Source organism: Lynx canadensis, chromosome B2, assembly GCF_007474595.2.
Source record: "Lynx canadensis isolate LIC74 chromosome B2, mLynCan4.pri.v2, whole genome shotgun sequence".
In the NCBI taxonomy this organism is placed as follows: Eukaryota; Metazoa; Chordata; class Mammalia; order Carnivora; family Felidae; genus Lynx; species Lynx canadensis.
Window position 1 is genome coordinate 142,874,193 of NC_044307.1, and position 20,141 is coordinate 142,894,333.

Genomic DNA, 20,141 nt, shown 5'->3' on the forward strand with positions numbered 1-20,141 from the left:
CGACGCCACCAGGCTTCCCCGTCTCCGTAAAACTGCGGGTCACGAGGTGCCCGGCTTTGGCCAAAGAGCGATTGCTGGTGGGCGTCCCTCCAGATCCTTCGCGGCCGCCCGAGGTGACCGGGAGAGTAAGCGCTGACATCGAGGGGCTGAAGGGTTCAGGCGGCTTAGAACTGTGAGCCAACACACAGACGGAGGCGGCCTGGGAGGCTGCTGTCCCCTCACCCCCACAGACTTGCGTGAGCAAGAAATGACCCCTGCCACGTGGAGCCACTGAGCTTGGAGTTATTTCTGATGCGGCAAGAGCTACACCAGCCCCCCTCCTCTGACTGGGGTAGTCGCTCTTTATTGAGCCAGAGGGTGAGTTCACCCTGACTCTAAACAAGTGTCTAGGGGCGCCTGGACAGCTCAGTCGGTTAAGTGTTGGACTTCGGCTCAGGTCACGGTCTCGCGGTTCTTGAGTTCGAGCCCCGCGTCGGGCTCTGTGCTGACAGCTCGGAGCCTGGAGCCTGGAGCCTGGTTCAGATTCTGTGTCTCCCTCTCTCTCCGCCCCTCCCCCTGCCCTCTCTCTCTCTCTCCCAAAAATAAATAAACATTAAAAATAAATAAACATGGGGCACCTGGGTGGCTCAGTGAAGCGTCCGACTTCGGCTCAGGTCAGGATCTCACAGTTTGTGAGTTCAAGTCCTGCATCGGGCTCTGTGCTGACAGCTCAGAGCCTGGAGCCTGCTTCAGAATCTGTGTCTCCCTCTCTCTCTCTCTCTGCCCCTCCCCTATTCACACTCTGTCTCTCTGTCTCTCTCTCAAAAATAAATAAACATTAAAAATTTTTTTTCTTAATAAACAAGTGTCTAGAAATAGGTTGGCTTTAATGAAGCAGGCATGTTTGGAAATGTACCATTTGGAAAACTATCAACCCACCTTACAATGAAGAGTAAGAAGAAGGAAAACAAATGTTTACAAAAGCAAATGAACCATTTTCGTGAGATTGAGTTCTTTTGTTGGTGTGTTTAAATCACTCTAGACAGATCGATCCATTGTAATTCGGAAGGGTTTATTCTTCCCTCGAACGGAGTGGGAAATGAGTTCACATAAAGGGTAGGCCTATACCTACAACTGCAGAAATTTCGACCCCCTCCGCCACCCAGGGAATTAAAGTTTTTCTTGAGGAGTCCTTTCTTCTTGATCTTCTTGTTTTGTATAACGTTAACTGCATTTTCTAGGGCCTTGGAAATTTCTTTGTGGTTCAGATTTACTTCCCCGCCACCTTTAGAGATACTTGGGTTAGCAGCTTTTTCTTTTTTTTTCTGATTTTTTTTTAATGTTTACTTATTTTTGAGAGAGAGAGAGAGAGAGACAAAGCATGAGCAGGGGAGGAGCAGAGAGAGAGGGAGACACAGAATCCAAAGCAGCTCCAGGCTCTGAGCTGTCAGCACAGAACCCAATGCAGGGCCTGAACTCACAAAGGGGGAGATCGTGACCTGAGCCAAAGTCAGACGCCCAACCGCCCAACGAGTGAGCCTCCCAGGCGCCCCTCACTGTCTTTTTAAAGGTATGGAGGGGCGCCTGGGTGGCGCAGTCAGTTAAGCGTCCGACTTCAGCCAGGTCACGATCTCGCGGTCCGTGAGTTCGAGCCCCGCGTCAGGCTCTGGGCTGATGGCTCAGAGCCTGGAGCCTGTTTCCGATTCTGTGTCTCCCTCTCTCTCTGCCCCTCCCCCGTTCATGCTCTGTCTCTCTCTGTCCCAAAAATAAAATAAACGTTGAAAAAAAAAAAAATAAAGGTATGGATAACTCAGGTAAGGATTCAGAGCTGCTGCTTGAAAGACGAAGCCAATTTCCAGACTCACCAGACACACTCCACGGACCACATCCTGTTCTTCCCGTGATTGCTCCCCCCTCGCTTTCCTTTTAACACGTGGACAGAAGGAATGTCATGAAGAGGGAGGGATGAATCACCTCACAAGTGGACGGGAGGCCGTTTCCACTTAGCCCATAAAGCTTCCAGCTGGTTCCCCAGGTCAGCTGTCTGAGCGAGACCCAGTATTTTAATCCGGCGGTCATTGTGGAAATCGCCGAGGGCTCTTCACTCTCAGAACATCTGTGGGAAGCGGTAACTGAAGGCAGAACAAAGCTCCGCTCTCACCCTTTGGCCAAAGGAGTGGAAATAGAAAGGAGCTGAGCCTCGAAGAGAAAGGAGAGGATCCTTCTGCTGACGAGGTGTGTTTCCTTTCAGAGCCCACTGCCCTGTTTGGCTCCGAGCAGAGTGGGAGATTTTTGTAGGAAGGGTTTTGGACAGAATGGGGAAAGTTGGGGCAGAGAGAAGGGAAAGAGAGAGCAGTAAAGGGAGTGAAAAACACCCGGCCGTCTAGGCCGTATTATTGTTTAAATACATCTGCCCAGGCCCAGGTGGTCTGCCGGGGAGAGGAGGGCAGGAAGCAGGTCAAGCTTGCAAAGAGTTGCTGTGACTGGAGGCTGAGGTGAAGCTAGAGGGGGAACCACCTCGGATTTTTAACAGAAATATGCTTAGAAGCTCAAACTCTGGGACATTTTTGTAGTTCCAAAGCCACGTCTTTATTGAGAAGCAAACAGAACGCCTCTTTTTTTGTTTTTTAATGTTAATTCATTTTTAAGAAAGAAAGAGATCATGGGGGGGGGACAGAGCGGGGGGGACAGAGAGAGAGAGAGAGAGGGACAGAGAGAGAGAGAGGGACAGAGGATGCCCTACACTGACAGCAGTGAGCCTGATGCGGGGCTCACTCACGAACCATGAGATCCTGACCCCAGCCGAAGTCTGACGCTCAACCTACTGAGCCACCCAGGCGCCCCCAGAACGCCTCTTTTAACAAGGGGTCCTTTAGGAAGCTCTAGAAGTAAGGACCTAAGAAGGATAAGAGCCAAGTGACCTGGGGTCACACCTCCCTTTTGCTTTCTTTCCTGCTCAGTAAACTGTGACACGCCCTTTCTTAGCTCTGATTTTTGTTACATCTTAACGTGGATTCACGTTCAGTTTTGTGCTTTAAAAAGCCACATAGCTTGATTTGAGAAAGGCTGTCACAGTTTTCCAGTCTCTCTTCCATGCTCCCTGAAGAAACATGTCCGTGGTTCCAGTGACAAGTTGACCTCCTGCTTCTAGAGCTATGCCAAAATACCGATGATGGGGGCCTTACTCAGCAGTCGAGGAAAAACCCTCCAGCCTGCTGAATTCATCAGCAACACAGTGGAAAAGTAAGTTCTCTCAAAGAGAGAAAATATGAAATCAGAAGCAGCGTAGCCAACAGAAACACACACACACACACACACACACACACACACACACAGGGTGGGAAGTCTGGAGAGCCGGTGTCTAATAGCGAGTTTTATATGGGCTTCTGCCCGTGTCTCGTGAGCCCATCAGGGATCACTCCTGCCCATTCCACTTCGTGATTGCCTTGGAAGGAAAGAAATAACATGTGGAAAAAATTAAAATAACTTGTAACTGTTTCTAAGGCAGCGTTAAGGCTTATGCTAAAATAACAAGACTGATTATCAGATGCTGGCTGTCCTAGATAGGGGAGATGCTGCTGGTCACCCAGCCCCAAACCCATTCATTCCCCTCCCCTTTCTCTCGCCCATCTCAATCGAAGAGACAGGAAAAGTCCCCATTGTAGCTAATGCCAGCCATGTGACACAGTTCTGGCCAATGAGGCTTCAGTGGAAATTTGTCGGGGACTTCTGGAGAAAGTCTTTTGCCTTTTTATTATAAGAGGGACCAAGCTGACTTGGATTTCTGTATGTTTAAAAATTTTTGAAATACAGATTAAAAAAAAATTTACTCTTAAATTTTGCTTCATCCTACAGTTAGTTTTGAAAAGTCTAGTGAAATTTCGGATCATTACATGGTCGTTCCTTTTTGGGTAAAATTAATTTAGTTAAATCTTGCAGTAATGATGTATTGGGGCCAGTGTATCCGAGATACTTTGGAATGCTTTGGCTGGAGGCAACAGAAAACTCCACTCTAAAAATCTCAAACAAGGACCCTCAAGGTAGGTCATCTAGAGCTGGGGGAACAGCTCAGGTTCTTTCCGTACCATAATTCTTAGGTAGGGAGGCTGGAGGGACCCCATTTTAGAAACACTCCATCTCTGTTTTCCTGCAAGGCCCTCATGATGTTCCCACTGTAAGAGGGAAGCAAGAAAGTTCATCGTTCTCTGAGTTTTTGTCCTAGGCTCCCAAACACCTGATCACATCTAAGAAGAGTGAGATCCCAAATATGTTCCAGAACATTGGCTTCAAACAAACCTCGGTCAACCCTGGCATCAGCAGCCCCTACCTTCAATGATCCATAAAAAAACACCTATTATTCAGCCCCTCACCTTTGATCAGACCTTACTCTGGATCCCTGCAGGAACACATATCCTGGACTCCTTTTCCAATATGAACCCCTAGCTCCAAATGATGAAGACTCATTCGCCCTTCCCTTCTGAGTCTCCCAGACACTCCAGCTGCTCTTTACCTCGCACTTTTGCTGTTCAGTAAACTCTGCTTTCACTTTCTCAGCTTGCATTTGATTTCTATCCTGCACAAAGCCGATTTGCCGGGCCCCTACTGTCCTTGGACTAACCTACCTGCAACATTAGCATGTTGACCTGTTGTCTCATGATCACAAAATGGCTGCTTTAGCTCCAGGAACATGTTTAATTCCACTACAGATTTATATTTTGAAAGTTTTCAAACATGCGGAGAAACACAAGCATAAAGAATGTTTTTCCTCTCTCACACACCCACGGGAGGGGCCACTGCCCAGCCTCTACCTGTGTCCCTCCAGAGATGGGGAACTTATAAGGCAGTCTTTTCTTTTTTTTTTTTTTTTAACTTTTAATTGCTAGAAAAATCTTTTGAACCTTGAACTAACACTTACCCCCTGTAATATTTTTCCCTGCTCTCTAGAGTGACAGTGTATAGGCCTTGTTATAAAAGCCCGAGGGGCATTTTCTCTATCTGTGGATCTTGGAGCCCACTCAGAAGAGGGGTATTTCAGGGGAGGGTCACAGATAGAAAGGAAACAGGCCTGTCCATCTGCTGAAGTGCGAGCACATTCCAGAGGCCAGAGCCTCCTCTTGAGCAGGAATGTGGAGAGGAGGACTGGTGTGCCCTCCCCCCTTCCTCCCACCCACCATCTATTTGCCTGGCCATCAGGCTGGGGCGGGGGGGGGGGGCGGTACAGGACAAAGACTTCTGTGGTCAGAACTCCAGTCGACAATGACTGAGCAGTCAGAATCCAGTCCAGACAATCACTCTGCTACCGGTAGGTTCTCCCCGAGTGTGGCATTGAGCTGAAGAGTCCACAAGCAGCTCCTAGCCGTTTTCGGCATCTGAAAGGCCCCACACCCCAACCCGGAGCAGGTGTGCTTTGGGTTGTTTCTCCAGCTGTGATGATGCTGGGTTCAGGCCCGAGGCCCGACTGGCAGCTGGTACACCTGTGGGCGGAGCTTGGTCTCAGCCACAAGAGTGAAGAAATTTCCCCTGGTCCCCAGAGCCCATAGGTGCCCACACAAACAGTCTCTGTTTCGACCCATGTAAGCAGCAGGTATTGTTGTCTCACCGTAGTAGACCGGGAGGGAAGACGCCCAGGACCTGGGGGCGGAAAGGGCACAAACACGTGTGTCTCTGAATCACTGGGGCATCCGGTGATCTTGCTGAGCTCACCACCGCCTGCGATGGGGGGGTGGGGGCTGGCTGCCAGGCACGCTCTCCGGGAGAGGTTTAATTGTGGCTGGCGGGCTCTGGGATCATCCTCAGAGAGGCCGCAGCCCAGAGGTTCTGCTGCTGGAGGTGCGTTATGAGAAAAAATTAAGAAAGCTTATACCCAGTTACCTTGACCTGAGGTCATAAGCACAGTCACGTGTGAGCATGTGTGTGTAGATAGATAGATGTCGTGTCTCATATTCCTTTTTCACAGAAATGATAATGAAATGACCTTCCAACCGCCCTCCTATTAAGGCTGCCCAACACGCAACCCACAGCGTAAAAGCCAAAGGAACCCGTCCAGCTCTCCCAGGCAGCTGAGCTATGGGACTTGAGAGCCCACCAGGGTCTCCCTAACCCCAGAGGGGTGGAGGTGGGGGATGGCGGCCAAGATCCACTGCTGTTTCTGCCACGAGCAACGGCAGAGAGCTAGACAGGAATTCAGCTGATTTCCTTGCAGCTAGTAAATATCAGCTCAATCCGATGGGCTGCCCAGTTTTCCTGGGCTACAGGCTACCTGCGTACAAGGAATACAGAACCACCCTCCCACTGCTCCAGTGACTGTACCAACTCAATATTTCCCCCGTGCCTCCCGTGTTACCAGGACTTTGTGCATCAGTATTTCGATTCTGGACTCTGGGAATGAAAGATAAAGACAGGTGCCATCTGAGCTGCTCAGTGTCTACTTAGGAGGCTCAATTTCCCAGCCAGTTCCAAGCAAGTGTTCGTGGGTCTTTCATTCCTTCACGCAACAGGGACTCCTTGAACACCAGGTTCCAGGTGTCCAACATTAACCCTACAGACACAGCCTTGGCTTTGCAGAGCCAGCGGGACAGTGGGGGATGTGCACTGATGGCTAGCACCTCCCTAGCGTCCACTCTGGCCCAGCACTGTCCTTGCCCCTTACGTGCAGCTTCCTTCTCATGAATCCACACAAAAGATGAGGAATCTGGGGCACCAGGAAGTGAAGTAAATTACTCAAGATTGCCCATCGGGGAAAGGGTAGATCCAGGTTCCAAACCCACAGGAACAGGCTGCATAGTTCTTGCATTTGACTCCTACGTGATTCTGCCCATGTGAAGGCAACCCAGAAGACCACAGATGCATGAAGGATTCAGAGAGTGAACTGCCTCCAAGGGCAAGTGCAGGGACACGTGGTGGGGAAATGGCCTGGTCAGAGCTCTCTGAAGGGTCACGTGTAGGCTGAAGAAGGAGCGCTGGCCAAGGAGGGAACTTTTGGAGCATCGGTGAGGACAAAACCACAGTGGATGGGGACAAGGAAAGTGGAAAGACGAACTCACTGGTCACCATTGGAGGATGTTAATGGACCGATTCACTGAGTTCAAAATAAGTCTTTATTTTGAATTTTTTTTTTCAACATTTATTTATTTTGGGGACAGAGAGAGACAGAGCATGAACGGGGGAGGGGCAGAGAGAGAGGGAGACACAGAATCGGAAACTGGCTCCAGGCTCCGAGCCACCGGCCCAGAGCCCGACGCGGGGCTCGAACTCACGGACCGCGAGATCGTGACCTGGCCGAAGTCGGACGCTTAACCGACTGCGCCACCCAGGCGCCCCAAATAAGTCTTTATTTTGAATGCTAGTAAATAAAGGAAAAGAATCCCGTTCTGCTTGTTTTGTTTGTGTGGCCACAGGGTAAACATACAGTAGATGGGAATTTTCTGTTTATAGAAGAATTCTGGCTACAAACGAAGAAGCAATGAGAGAATAGAACATAACTGTTGGCAAGGATTCCAGCATCGGTGGTCAATAGTCGCTACATCACAAAGAGGAGCAAGCAGACGCATGCTTCCTGATGGGAAGAGCACACCAGCCCCCCGAGACAGGATCTGCTCCATGTTCCCCATCCGCTACCCCCTGCCCCCCTTGAGCTACGGATAATACAGAGGGCAAAGAGACCTGCTGAATGACGCCACAGGGCCACACTCAGCAAAGTCCGGTCTGCGGAGGACTGCTGGGCACGTGTCATGCATCCTGGTTTCTTCAACAAATAAACTGCAATGGGGAAAAAAAGAAATGGAAGGTAAACACGCATTAAAAGGGGATTTAAGGGGCGCCTGGGTGGCTCAGTCGGTTGAGCATCTGACTTCGGCTCAGGTCAGGATCTCACAGTTTTGTGAGTTCGGGCCCCGCATCGGGCTCTGTGCTGACAGCTCGGAGCCTGGAGCCTGTTTCAGATTCTGTGCCTCCCTCTCTCTGCCCCTTCCCCGCTCATGCTCTGTCTCTCAAAAATGAATAAATGTTAAAAACAATTTTTTTAAAAAAGGGGATTTAAGGGACACATCAGTCACACCATGTAAGCATTATTTGTGTGATTCACACAAACGACCAGCAGCAACTGATGACATTCAGGAGACAACTGGAAAAATGGATACTGACTGTGTATCTTTTTTTTTTTTTAATTTTTTTTTCAACGTTTATTTATTTTTGGGACAGAGAGAGACAGAGCATGAACGGGGGAGGGGCAGAGAGAGAGGGAGACACAGAATCGGAAACAGGCTCCAGGCTCTGAGCCATCAGCCCAGAGCCTGACGCGGGGCTCGAACTCACGGACCGCGAGATCATGACCTGGCTGAAGTCCGACGCTTAACCGACTGCGCCACCCAGGCGCCCCCTGACTGTGTATCTAGGAACATTTAATATTGTTTGGAAAAAGGACACCAGTCTGCAAGGTTATGCAATTTCTCCAGCCACTATGAAGGATTTAGAGTTAAGGGAGGGAATGTCTATTAAACAAGCTCCTGGTAGGTTGAGGATGGGCGAATGAATGAGTTAGCTCATCCATGAGTTGAGAATATTGGGGTTTTGCCTTAAATATTCACAGTATTGTTAAATATCTAATGAAATATTGTATATAAAAAAGTACTTCGAGGGGCGCCTGGGTGGCTCACTCTGTTAAGCATCCAACTCTTGATTTTGGCTCAGGTCACGATCCCAGGGTCGTGGGATCCAGCCCCTCACTGGGCTCCACGCTGACATCTTGGAGCCTGCTTGGGATTCTCTCTCTCCCTCTCTCTCTGCTCCTCCCCTGCTTGCACTCGCTCCCTCTCAGTCTCTCTCAAAACAAATCAATAAAAAAAAAAAAAAGTACTTGAAAACTTTGAAGTTTGATTTAAGATTAGGGCTCGAAATCTTTGAAAGCCAGTCAGTGCACACAGAGTCTCAATAAATACATTCATTATTTGCCGATAGGTTGGTTTGTTTTCCCAGCATACTCACAGTGATCATAGTGTTCTGAACCCCAGAATGGGGCATGTGGTCTGACAATAGGGTATTTTCTCATTTGTGAGTGTATTTAGATGAAAGCTCCTATTCAGGTGTAACATTTAAGTCATAATTAGTCGCACGTTTCATGAATCCCTTTTAGGGAAAGTACAAAGGTACACGAGATGGAAGGGAATCCAGAAAACCGTATGGCGCATCCCCTTAATTATGCCCCACACGAGTCAGAGCCTCGTCCGAGAACTGTGTCGGGCGTGTTCACCAGGCTTCCAGAAGTGGGGGAACTGGAAGACAGCCCCAGAAAGCGATGAGGGTAACATGAGTGATGGAGACCAGGAGGCACGGGGAGCAGTCACGGGCGCCTAGAGTGTTTCACCGGGGAAACCGAGGGGGTTCAGAGTCACGGCCTCCAAGTTTACTGTGTGCCTTTAATCACCTGAAGTCGATAGCTAGATCCGTGAGCATACACAGGGTGAAACCAGAAGAAATGCACCGTAAAAAAGAAACAGTGTGTCCCCGCCCATCTTCTGCAAATGTTTCCATAGGGACAGCCGTGACTGGCACCTGGCCGAACCCCAGTGTTCGTCCTGCCGGACCTGCCGCAGCCTTTGCCATCAGCTCCTTGAGAGGCTTCCTTCCCTTGGATTCCAGGACACCGAAACTGCCGGGTGTCCTACCTCACGAGCCTGCCCCCGCTCGGCCAGAAACACGGGGTCGTCCAGACTCCTGTGTCTCTCTCATATTCTTACCTGCTCTGACAGCACAGCTCACCGGCTCACCCTTCAAAAGCCTACCCAGAGTAGGACCGTTTCTCTCCGTCCCCCTCCATCCTCCTTGTTGGCTGCCCGCAACCCCCCAGGGTGCGGCAATGGCCTCCCCTCTACCCTCCCGGCTCTCTCTCCCTCTGCCCTACCCTCAGGTTTCAACTCAGCAGTCAGGATGGTCTGATGAAACCAGCATCGGAGCATGTCACTGCTCTGCTCCCGTCTCTCAGAGCACAAGCCAGCGTCAGAGTGACCCATGTCTCCTCCGCCACCCCCTGTCCGGGCCGCTCCCTCCTTAAGGACTTGCACTGGCTCTTCCTGGTGCCAGGAATGCCCTTCCCTGCGATATCAGTAGGGCTCATTCCCTCGATTACTTCGGTTCCTAACTCTGATGTCTTTTCTCAACAAAGCCTGTTTAAAATTGCACCCGGGACCCCTGTTTAAAATTGCACCCCCCCCCCGCCCCCCGCCCCAGCACTTTCTTGTCTCCACAGCACTATCGCCAGCTGGCATCTTATGCATTTTGTTCGTTTGATGTCCCCTGTGGGGCAAGGACTTTTCTCCGTTTTTTGTGGTGCTATCTCCTCAGCGTCTAGAACAATCCTCGGCACAGAGTAGGTGCTCGGTAAATACTTGTTCAATAAATTCATCAGTCAGGGTAAGAGTCGCTGTCACGAAACAACCACAGAAGCTGTGAATCCTCACAAGACGAGGTGGTGCTAAGAGGGGCCTGGCCCCTCCGGATCCCTCTACCTATCGGGCACTGTCCTAGGACTGGGGATATGCCAGTGACACATCAGACGACACAAAAGCCTCCCTGCTCAGGGAGCTTGTGACATAGTGAGAGGAGGGTGACACACGATCAATAAGTAAACAAATAAACGATTTCTTATGTTAGAGAGTGATGCGTGCAAAGGAGAAAATTTAAGCAGGGCAGAAGATACAAAATACAGAGTCTATCCATCTGCTTGGCCACCTGAACAAAGTTCCACAGACCGTGGGTTTAAACAACAAGTTTATTTCTGTTCATCCCTGAGAAATCAGAGATCAGTGTTGGTAAGTGTGGGTCTTCTAAGGCCTCTCTCCTTGGTCTAGAGACGGCCATCTTCTCCCCGTGTCTTCTTACGGTCCTCCCTCTGTGTGTCTGTGTCCTAATCTAAGGACGTAAGCAGATTGGATTTGGACCCCCCCCATGTGACCTCGTTTTAGCCGAATCAGCTCTTCAAAGGCCCTGTCTCCAAATACAGTCACATGCTGAACATGAATTTGAAGCAACACAGTTCAGCCCATAACGGGGTTCGGTGGGTGGAGGAAATTTAGAGGGCGCGCTCAGGAAGGCCCCACTAAGAAGACAATTTTTTAGCAGATCTGAAAGAGGAAGGGCACCAGCCACAGGGATACGTAGGCGAGCGGCATTCCAAGTGCAAAGGCCCGGGCGCATCTGAGGAAGAGCAGGAGAGCGAGGTTAGGTGTGTTGGCTGAACAAAGCGGAGCCCGGAGCAGATGGTCCGGGAGGGAAGGGTCCTGAGTCACAGGGGACGTGGGCTTCTGGGAACATGGCTGCTGATGGGGGCCAGCGGGGAGGGTGGCGAGTTCCGGACTCATGATCCTGGGCCAGGAGGGGGCAGGGGTGATGCAGTGGAGGGAGGCAGTCATTCTCCCAGTGCTGGAGTGCTGTTCCTGGCTGGCAGGAGCTGCCTGGCCTTGGAGGCAAAGACTGGTCGACCAGGGGCCGCCCCACTCTGGAGGTCCCGAGGGATCAGTGGGGCCCACGGCAGTTCACCTTCATTTCCCCTTCCCTCAGCTCCTCCCCAGTTCACCTCTTGCTGGCAGATCCCCAGCTCAGAGTGTATGTCACAGGGAACCCAACTTGAATCGAGGGGGAGGCAAACAGTGGTCAGACCCTGTTTTTTTAAGGTAGAGCTGACAGAATTGAGACATTCGCCTCCATTGGCCAAGAATCCTGGGGGATTCAGCTGAGGTTGTCCCCAGCTTTAGGGTCTTAGTATCTCCTCAGGCCCAAGGGATTTGGAACACACCTTCTGGATACCCTAAGCCACAGAAAATGTTCTGGGCCTTTCCCACTCTTCTCAGCTCCTATTCTCACCCCCTTTTTGCTTATTGGGGGTTCAGCCAGGGCCTGGCCTTTGGAAGGACGGTGCCTCCTATCCTTCTCCACCCTGCCCTCTCGCTGTCCTTTCCCTCCCTCCCTCCGGAGAGCCCATCCTTCCCTCTGCACGGAGGGCCTCCCTTCTTGTGTCTAGAGGGGACGCGTCCTTTCCATGAAGTGTCTTTAACGCCCCCTCTCCCTCCCATGCGGTCTCCCCTCTGACATGCCAAGGCCCAGCCCGTCTCAGGAAGCCTCTACCGTCCCCTCTGCCTGCATCATATCTGTGTTCCTCCCACCCAGGCCCCTAGAGCCAGCAGACCACACTTACTGCCTGCATTTCTTCCTCAATTCTTTGCAAGCTTTCTGCACAACCCTCTAATAAAACTAACCACTCAAAGGCCACCCAAACCAAGGGGCTCTTCTGAGTCCTCGTTCTTACAGACCCTGCTGAGGTTGACAAACCACTGGCCTCTCCCGGCTTCCCGTGGCTTCTCTAATCTCTCAGGCTACTTCTTTCCGGTCTTTCCCCCCCTGCCCCTCCCAGGCTCAGACGCCTGTCTCCATGCCCCTGCAGACACAGCCTCCTCAGAGCCTCCACCATTCATTTCTGGCCTTTTCCACTGGATGACCCTCCTTGTCTTAAACTCAGCTCAACCCCAACCACACCCACCAGCCTGCTCCCTACCTCTCCTGTCCCCGTCGATGGTGCCACACTGTCCCCTTCTCTGAACACTGGGCTCCTTTCTGACTCCTTGCTGTCCTTTTGGCCTCTCGTGCAATCAGGCCCCAGACACAGCCTCTCATTTATGTCAAAGACCCTATTTCTCTCTCTGCTTTGATAGCTTGCTGGGCTCCAGGCTCCCCGGGACCTGCCTGCCTCCCCACAGCGAAGCCAAGTTGAATTTCCTGCGGCGGCCTACTCCGGGGGCTGATGGAGGTGACTTTTCATTCCTTCCTTACCTCCTCCCCTTCCACTCATGGGACCTCCAGGAGCGCTACATCTCAGGACCCGAATACCCCCAATCTTTCCCCCTCGGATGGGCCCGGCCTCCTTGTCTTCCAGGTTGCACTCGCCACTTAGGTATCAGAGCCGAGCTTTTTCTTGAATGTCTCCAGCTCTGTTACTTTCTCCATCTGCTAAATGTGCCAGTGCCGGGGTGACCCTTGACCCATCAAGGCAGAGGGCATGTCAGGCCAGTGCTTTGCCCCCATGTTGACCATTCACTCCAAACCAGAGGGCAGTGACCTGAAAACCCAGCAGGCTCTGGGATCATTCAGCCAGTTATCAGAGAGAGGGGAGCAGCCACTATAGTTCGCGGAGTCTAAGATGTACATCATACTATTGCTGAAATCAGGGTACGGCCGACGATTTAATTACACAGTTTAGCGGGCAGCATTTTTTCTTTCTCAGTGGTACACAAAAGAGTGGTTCATCTTCCAACTGGTTGTGTCTTAGATTCTATAAGCTGTAACGCTCAAGGGCTGGTCTTCGCTGTAGGGAAATTTCTACAATATGTACAGCATGTACTAGGCAGAGCTTTCACTTACGTGATGCTACAGAAGGCACCAAAGAGGGAGAGAGTTAAAAAGTCTACGGCCCTCCCTGAGCTCTTAGTCCTAATTTGGGAAACAGAGCTAAAAGAAAAGAAATATAAAAACACTTCTCAAGCAACACGTGAGCAAATGAGAGCTGAAGTGTACCTCTGTGAATCTGAGTGCATACAAACGGTATCTCCTGGGACCTCGTTATTTCGGGAGGTCTTCCTGGAAGAAGTGAGCTTCAAGTCTAAAAGGAAAGGAGGGGCTCCTGGGTGGCTCAGTTGGTTAAGAGTCCGACTCTGGATTTCGGCTCAGGCCATGATCTCAAGGTTCATGGGTTCAAGCCCTGAGTGGGGCTCTGCAATGACAGAGCGGAGCCTACAGGGGATTCTCGCTTTCTCCCTCTCTCTCTGCCCCTCCCCCACTCACACTCTCCCTCTCCCTCTCTCGTGCAAAATGAATACACTTAAAAACATAAATAAAAGGAAAGGAAAAGTGGGCCAAAGGCTAGTCTGTGTCATTTCATGGGAACCCTGTTCTCAAGAGGATAAAAATTTCCATCTTATAGAGGATGAAAGTGTTTGGACAGCTTATGAGCATCATTCCTGGGATATCCACTGCTTTGTAAGTGAATTTGTAACAGGACAGAAGGCTGAGGAATGACTTGAATCTGTGCCACGTGTTCACATTTATTTTATTCCCCAAATCATCACCTGGGAGGTTGTCCACAGAGGATTGAATGTCTGTCGTTCCTGGTCATTCCTGAATTTCCGCAAGGGCACCACAGCGTCCTGCTTGGCACTGGGGGCTCTGTTCCTTCTGGAACATGCGCCAGAGACAAACAGCTTGACCCACAGTGTGAGTAGGTTGGGGCGAGAGGGGCTCGGCTGTTTTGGGAGCCTGACAGGAACACCCCGATGGAGAGATCTCTGGGGCTGTCCATACATACCCAGCACAGCAGAGGGAGATGAAACCTCTAAACCCACCCCAAGAGCCATTTTAGGTAATCCCCTGCCCTTCTCCCCTCCCCTGAAGACGAGTCCTACATCTGGCTAGAACCCAGTGCCCAGAGGGACCCTGCCTTCCTGGACTGAGCTGGGAGGTCATACACCGAGAGGCAGCATACAATAATGGATGATGCACGGGTATGTGCAGGGGTCCACATGCTTCGAGTTCCAACGGACTGGTAACAGCCGGCCCTGAAGTCAAGGACTATACCCAACAGAGTGGGAGGAGGGACTGAACGATGGAGGGGGAAAGGCATCCGCAGGGAGAAGGAAGAGACCCCTCTCTCCGCATCTCGCAGCTGCCCCGCTGGTTACTTCCTAAGCATTCGGCCCTGACCTCCTCTGACTCCGCACCCAGCAGATTAGCCTTTGGACAGATACTGCCATCTGACAGGTGAGGAAAGCGGGCCCAGAGAAGTCAAGGTCACATAGGTGGCACGCCTAGAGATCACGGTCTCCGTTCTCTCTGAGCCTACACGCCTTTGATCTCCCCAAATTCTGCCTGGTGTGCCAGTGGACCACAATATCCTCACGTATAGAAAGGCGACATTTGTTGAACACTTGGCACTCGCCGGGCACTCGCTCGGCCCCTTCTGGGAGTCAACCCTTACTCCTCACCCCAACCCCAAACCTGCTTTCCCCGCAGGCAGCGGAGGCACCTAGCTCTGAAGTGACCGGCCCAGGGTCTCTCGGGCTGGGCCTGGCGAGGGCCGACCTCCGCCCCGGACTCTAGCGTCGCAGCCCCGCGGGCCAGGCCCCGGGCGGCCCACAGAAGGCCGCGGCGTCCAGCGGCGTTTTCAGGCTCCCCGGGGCGCCCCGCGTCCTCCCGCGCGCCCAGGAACGTGTGGAATCTTCCTCTTCGGCCGCCGCCCACCGCAGGGAGGACGTCCCCTCGGGCCCCGGCCCCGGGATCAGCCCCCAGAGCGAGCCCCGGGGGCGCGGGGAGCCGCCGCCAGGCCCGCCCGGCCGCCCCGCAGCTGCCTCGCCGCTGGGGGGAGCGCGGCGCCCCGGCGGAGCGGGAGCCGGAGGCGGCCAGGCGGCCGGGCGCCCTCACCTGCCCCGGGCGGCGCGGCGAGGGCGGAGAGGGGGGAAGGGGGCGGGAGAGAAGGCCTGGGAGGAGGCCGGGGAGGAGCCTGCGCGGGGCCGGGAGCCGGCGCAAAGTGAAACTCCCGGCACTTGCGGGAGCGCGGGGAGCGGAGACGGGCTGCGCGCCCTCGGGCCGGACGCGCCCCGGCGCCCATGGCGCTGAGCAAGGGGCTGCGGCTGCTCGGGCGGCTGGACCCCGCGGGGGAGAGCAGCGTCCTGCTGGAGGCGCGAGGCCGCGGGGACTGCCTGCTCTTCGAGGCCGGCACCGTGGCCACGCTCGGTGAGTGCGACCCCACGGCGCCCCCGGGGAGCGGCGCCCGAGGCGAGGGCGCCTGCCGTGCTGAGACTTCGAGAAACGGGCACCTCCCTTCCCCGAGGTGACCATGGCCGGGAGGCGTGGAGACAGCCGGGGTGCGGGGTTGGGGGGGAGGGAGTTGCGCGAAGGCTGGGGGGCGCCCTTGTTGGAATGAGGCGACGCCGGGGACGCCCGAGTGCCCCTGTGGCAGGGCCCGGGACGCGGTGGCCCGCAGCACCTCCTGGGGGTCTGCCCTCACCGCGCCCGCCTGACGGTCGCGTTCTTGGAGAGCCGGTTGTGGCCTTTTATGCCCCGCGCTCCGCCGGGACACGTTACAGATTGAGAGAGATCCCAGGGGATTGATTTAGAAGCCGCCCCGCCCCTGTGCCTGGCGCTCGTTTTCTTTTGCACCTGTTGATGAAATCCGTGAGTGCCCGTTGGTGTGCGTGGGCTAGCTTCACTCCCGGAGGGGATGGGGACGCAAGCGCCGGAACACGGACGCCGGAGAAACCCCTCTCTGATGGCACCTCTGCCCTACGTAAATACTTGGCCGAGAAGCGTCAGTTCTGCAAAGTAGAGAAAGAACTTGGAAGCAAATGTACTGCTTGGTGACTCGACCTCTGTGCTGGATGTGTTTGAAGTTGGGTGCCCAGCCCGTGTATTTCATGTCTGTGCTTCAGGAAGTCTTGAGACCGGCACTGTGCCAAGGGCTTTAGTGATGATCTCATGTTAACTTTCACAATTCCACAAAAGAGCCACTATTATCCCCAGATTGTAGATGAGTAAACTGAGGCCTGAAGAGGCTATGAAACTTGCTTGCCTGAGGTGACACACCTCTACCTGAGTCCTATGTGGCTGTGTTTATAACGTAATACAGCGCATGGCTTCCGGGTATCACCAGCCACCCCGTCTCTTGTTTGGTGGCCAACTTCATGAGGATGGCCAAAGCAAGCCAAACCGGGTAGGACTGTTAGAACTTTATGAACACTGGAGAGTAGCCTTCCTGTTGGTGACCAGCTGGACCATATTACCTTGTTGGTAGCTCAACGCAGCTCAGAGGAAGGTCACTGTCCAGGTTGTGGACAACCGGTACACTCACAGGTAGAACAAACACTTTATCAATGTGTCTAGTCTTTTTTCCCTGCATTGTATGCATGCATCCTTCAGTTAGGAGATAGGGCTTAGAAGAATCATCTCTTCTATCTCAGTTTCCCTCAGCATGTCATTAGCCTATAGTCATCTGGCTTGTTTTCAGTCACTTGGTTACTGAAACAATGTCTCCAGTATTGTCAGTGTCACAGTGCGCATCGAATCGTCGGTGAAATTATTATCAGATTATTCCAGTTTGCGCTCTGTCCCCCCCCCCATCCAAGTTTTGTCATTTGCTGAGGTCTTGGAAAGAAAAACCGCAGAAATTTCCATTCCATTTCAGATGTCTACTTCATACCACATTTATCAGAGCTGAGAGATTAATTTCATGGTGCAAAAATCCTACTTCATCAAAAAGATTGAAACGTCCTTCAGTTGGATTACAGCAGCGTTAAGCAAGGTTCATGCCTATTTAAGAGTTCCTTTGAAGCCACTTGGACAAAAAGGCTTTATTTTTTTTCAAAAGCGAAAACTTTAAAAATGATTAATGAAAGTAGTATAATGCATATTTTCCATTTGGAAATGAAGTTTGGGCTGTGATGCACGTACATTACTTTCGGGATTACAGTACGCTGGATTCTAGTACAGAGGATGTAATGAAAGGAACTGGCATGTCCTGAACTCCTGTGTAGTCCACATTTGTCACTTAACCTAGCACTCATTTTTCAGTAGAACTCGGGTTGAGTACTTAATTTGTAAAGTCTGTTTTTCTTAAGTGAAACTATTTTTATTATTTTTAAATTTTTTTAATGTTTCTTTATTTTGAAGAGAGAGACAGAGTGCGAACGGGGAGGGGCAGAGAGAGAGGGAGACAGAATCAATCTGAAGCAGGCTCCAGGCTCCAAGCTGTCAGCACGGAGCCCGACGCGGGGCTTGAACTCGCGGACCGTGAGATCATGCCCTCAACCCAAGTCAGACGCTAAGTGAAACTATTTTAAAAAAGCAGCTGTAGTGCTTGGTGGTATTGCTCGTCCAGAGGAGGATTCTGATAGCCTTCTGTTACTAGAAAGTTGTTGTTTCAAACTTGTCAAGTATCCTAAACGCGCCACAATTTGATAGAATGGCTCTGAACTTGAAATTCCCGTCTGGATTTCAAAGGGCTAGCTTTTGTGCTTTCCTTTCCTTGAGGAGGAAAAGAGTACTTTCATTTTTTCCCCAGAAGCTTTCAGTGTCTGCTTTTGCGTGGGACCGTGCATCTGCGGAAGCCGGCATAGCTGGTGTTGGAATCCTGACCGGTTGCCCTTTCTAGGAGGTTCAAGGTTGTGGGCAGCTTCCTCTGAATTCGGCTGTGATTTCCTGTGATGGGTCTCCCCAGGGAGGAATCGGAGGCCAGGAAGATCTAAGCGAACGGTTTATTAGCATGTGGGTGGTGGTTTCTCCCCAGCCAGTGAGAGTTCCTAAATTCTGCCCAGCCCTGTGGCAGAGGCATGCTGCTTTTATAGGGAGCAGCTGGAGATCCCGCAGCTCTTCAAGGCACTTTTTATCCCATGAGGACCCACACTTGAAAAGGCGTTTCACCACCCGGTAGGGGCTCACAACTGCTTAGCATTTCCAGGCAGTGCTCAGGGGCTTGAACTGGGCCGAGAGTTTAGGAAAAAAGCTGATGATCTTTGGTTGGTCTGTTGCTGGGCCTTCTCTTCCACTGTGACTCTGCAGACGGTCCCCACACCAGGCCATCTAGCCTGCTAGCAGGAAGGGTGCTGAGGGAATACTTCTAAATTCCTGCTTCTAAAAGAGTTAGGTTGAGAATCTATCTTAAATGTAGATCAGTGGGAACAGGAATTCGGAAGCAGAAAAGCTAAAAGTATTGGCACCAATTTTTAAAGTTGTTACTAAGTTTTCTTGGTGAGCTGATTTAGTAGTGGGGGGCTTCTCAAGTATAGGTGAAAAGCCATAGCACGTAACAATTCCCTGTGGTCCGCGATCCAGAGTTAGCATGCAGATGTTCTCTTGTTGGCACATTGGGACAAAAGGTAGTTGCTGTCTTTCCCTTTGTCTCTGTTAGACTTAGTGTGGACCACACAAAGGGAAGTGTGACTATTGTTCATAGGTTTTGTTTTCAGAATGAGCACTGATACTCCAAAGGTCATTGTTCTCCAAACAGCCCCTAGGAAGGGTGGCCTGCGAGTGTCTGTGTGTTTACACATGTGTTTGTGAGCCAGTGGGACTGGGTCTCCCCACCCCCTCCCCCCCCAGCCACGCCTGCTGTTGAACAGTCAGCAGCAGGGATGGGGGTAGGAAGGAGGCCTGGGAGACTTAATTAAGTTAATTAGTAAGTGTCCCTAAATTACTTTGAGCTTCTGGGGGAAAAGTTTCTGTGTAAACACCAGGCCTGGGTTTTCCCAGCTGCTGTGTTTATATAGAGGCCACAATATCCTGCTTTGTTTGAATTGGTGAAATGGCGAGGCTTCTTCTGAACTGTTGCCTTGCCCACTTTCCCTGGCTTTGTGGCTTGGGATTATAGGTCAGTGCCTTAAAGTCTGACCTGCTTAAGAGCACTTGAGAGAATCAGTAAGTGGCCATATCATCAGCACTCCGGGGTGAAGACTGAAGCACAGGTAGGACCCGATGGGGGGGCCCCAGGCTCCTAACTTGGGAAGCGCCCCCACACCCCCTCCCCACCCCCGCTGGGCCACATGGCCTGTTGGCCTCCAAGGCTCATGCCCGGGTCTTTTTTCCTACTGGTAGGTCTGCTCAGCATAACATTTACAAATACACAAACTGGGTTAGTGTGTACTTCTACCTGTCGTTTTCATAACTCACCCGTAGGAATGTGATTTCAGATCTTGCCAGCCTCCCTTTTAGGGCCATGTGGCTCAAAAACATTTCCCTTGACCTTTTTCTTAAAAAAAAAATTTTTTTTAGGGGCGCCTAGGTGGCTCAGTCGGTTAAGCGTCCGACTTCGGCTCAGGTCATGATCTCGCAGTCTGTGAGTTCGAGCCCCACGTCGGGCTCTGTGCTGACAGCTCAGAGCCTGGAGCCTGTTTCAGATTCTCTGTCTCCCTCTCTCTCAGACCCTCCCCCGTTCATGCTCTGTCTCTCCCTGTCTCAAAAATAAATAAACGTTAAAAAAAAAATTAAAAAAAAATTGTTTTTAAATGTTTATTTTTTGAGAGAGAGAGAGAGAGAGAGAGAGAGAGAGACAGAGCATGAGTGGGGTAGGGGCAGAGAGAGGGAGACACAGAATCTCAAGCAGGCTCCAGGCTCCGAGCTGTTAGCCCAGAGCC

The 20,141-nt window shown here is 51.8% G+C and overlaps 1 protein-coding gene across 4 annotated transcripts in view; it reads left to right on the forward strand.

The window, feature by feature from the left end:
* The first annotated feature begins 15,587 nt into the window (after positions 1 to 15,587).
* The window catches only part of SYNJ2 (synaptojanin 2), a 103,187-nt gene continuing 98,633 nt past the window's right edge, over positions 15,588 to 20,141 (forward strand). For all 4 annotated transcript variants that reach the window (XM_030316684.1, XM_030316685.1, XM_030316689.1 and 1 more), the window contains exon 1: positions 15,588 to 15,750. In XM_030316684.1, the coding sequence (XP_030172544.1) occupies positions 15,624 to 15,750 (127 nt within the window). In that variant the 5' untranslated portion in view covers positions 15,588 to 15,623. The remainder of the gene's footprint in view (positions 15,751 to 20,141) is intronic.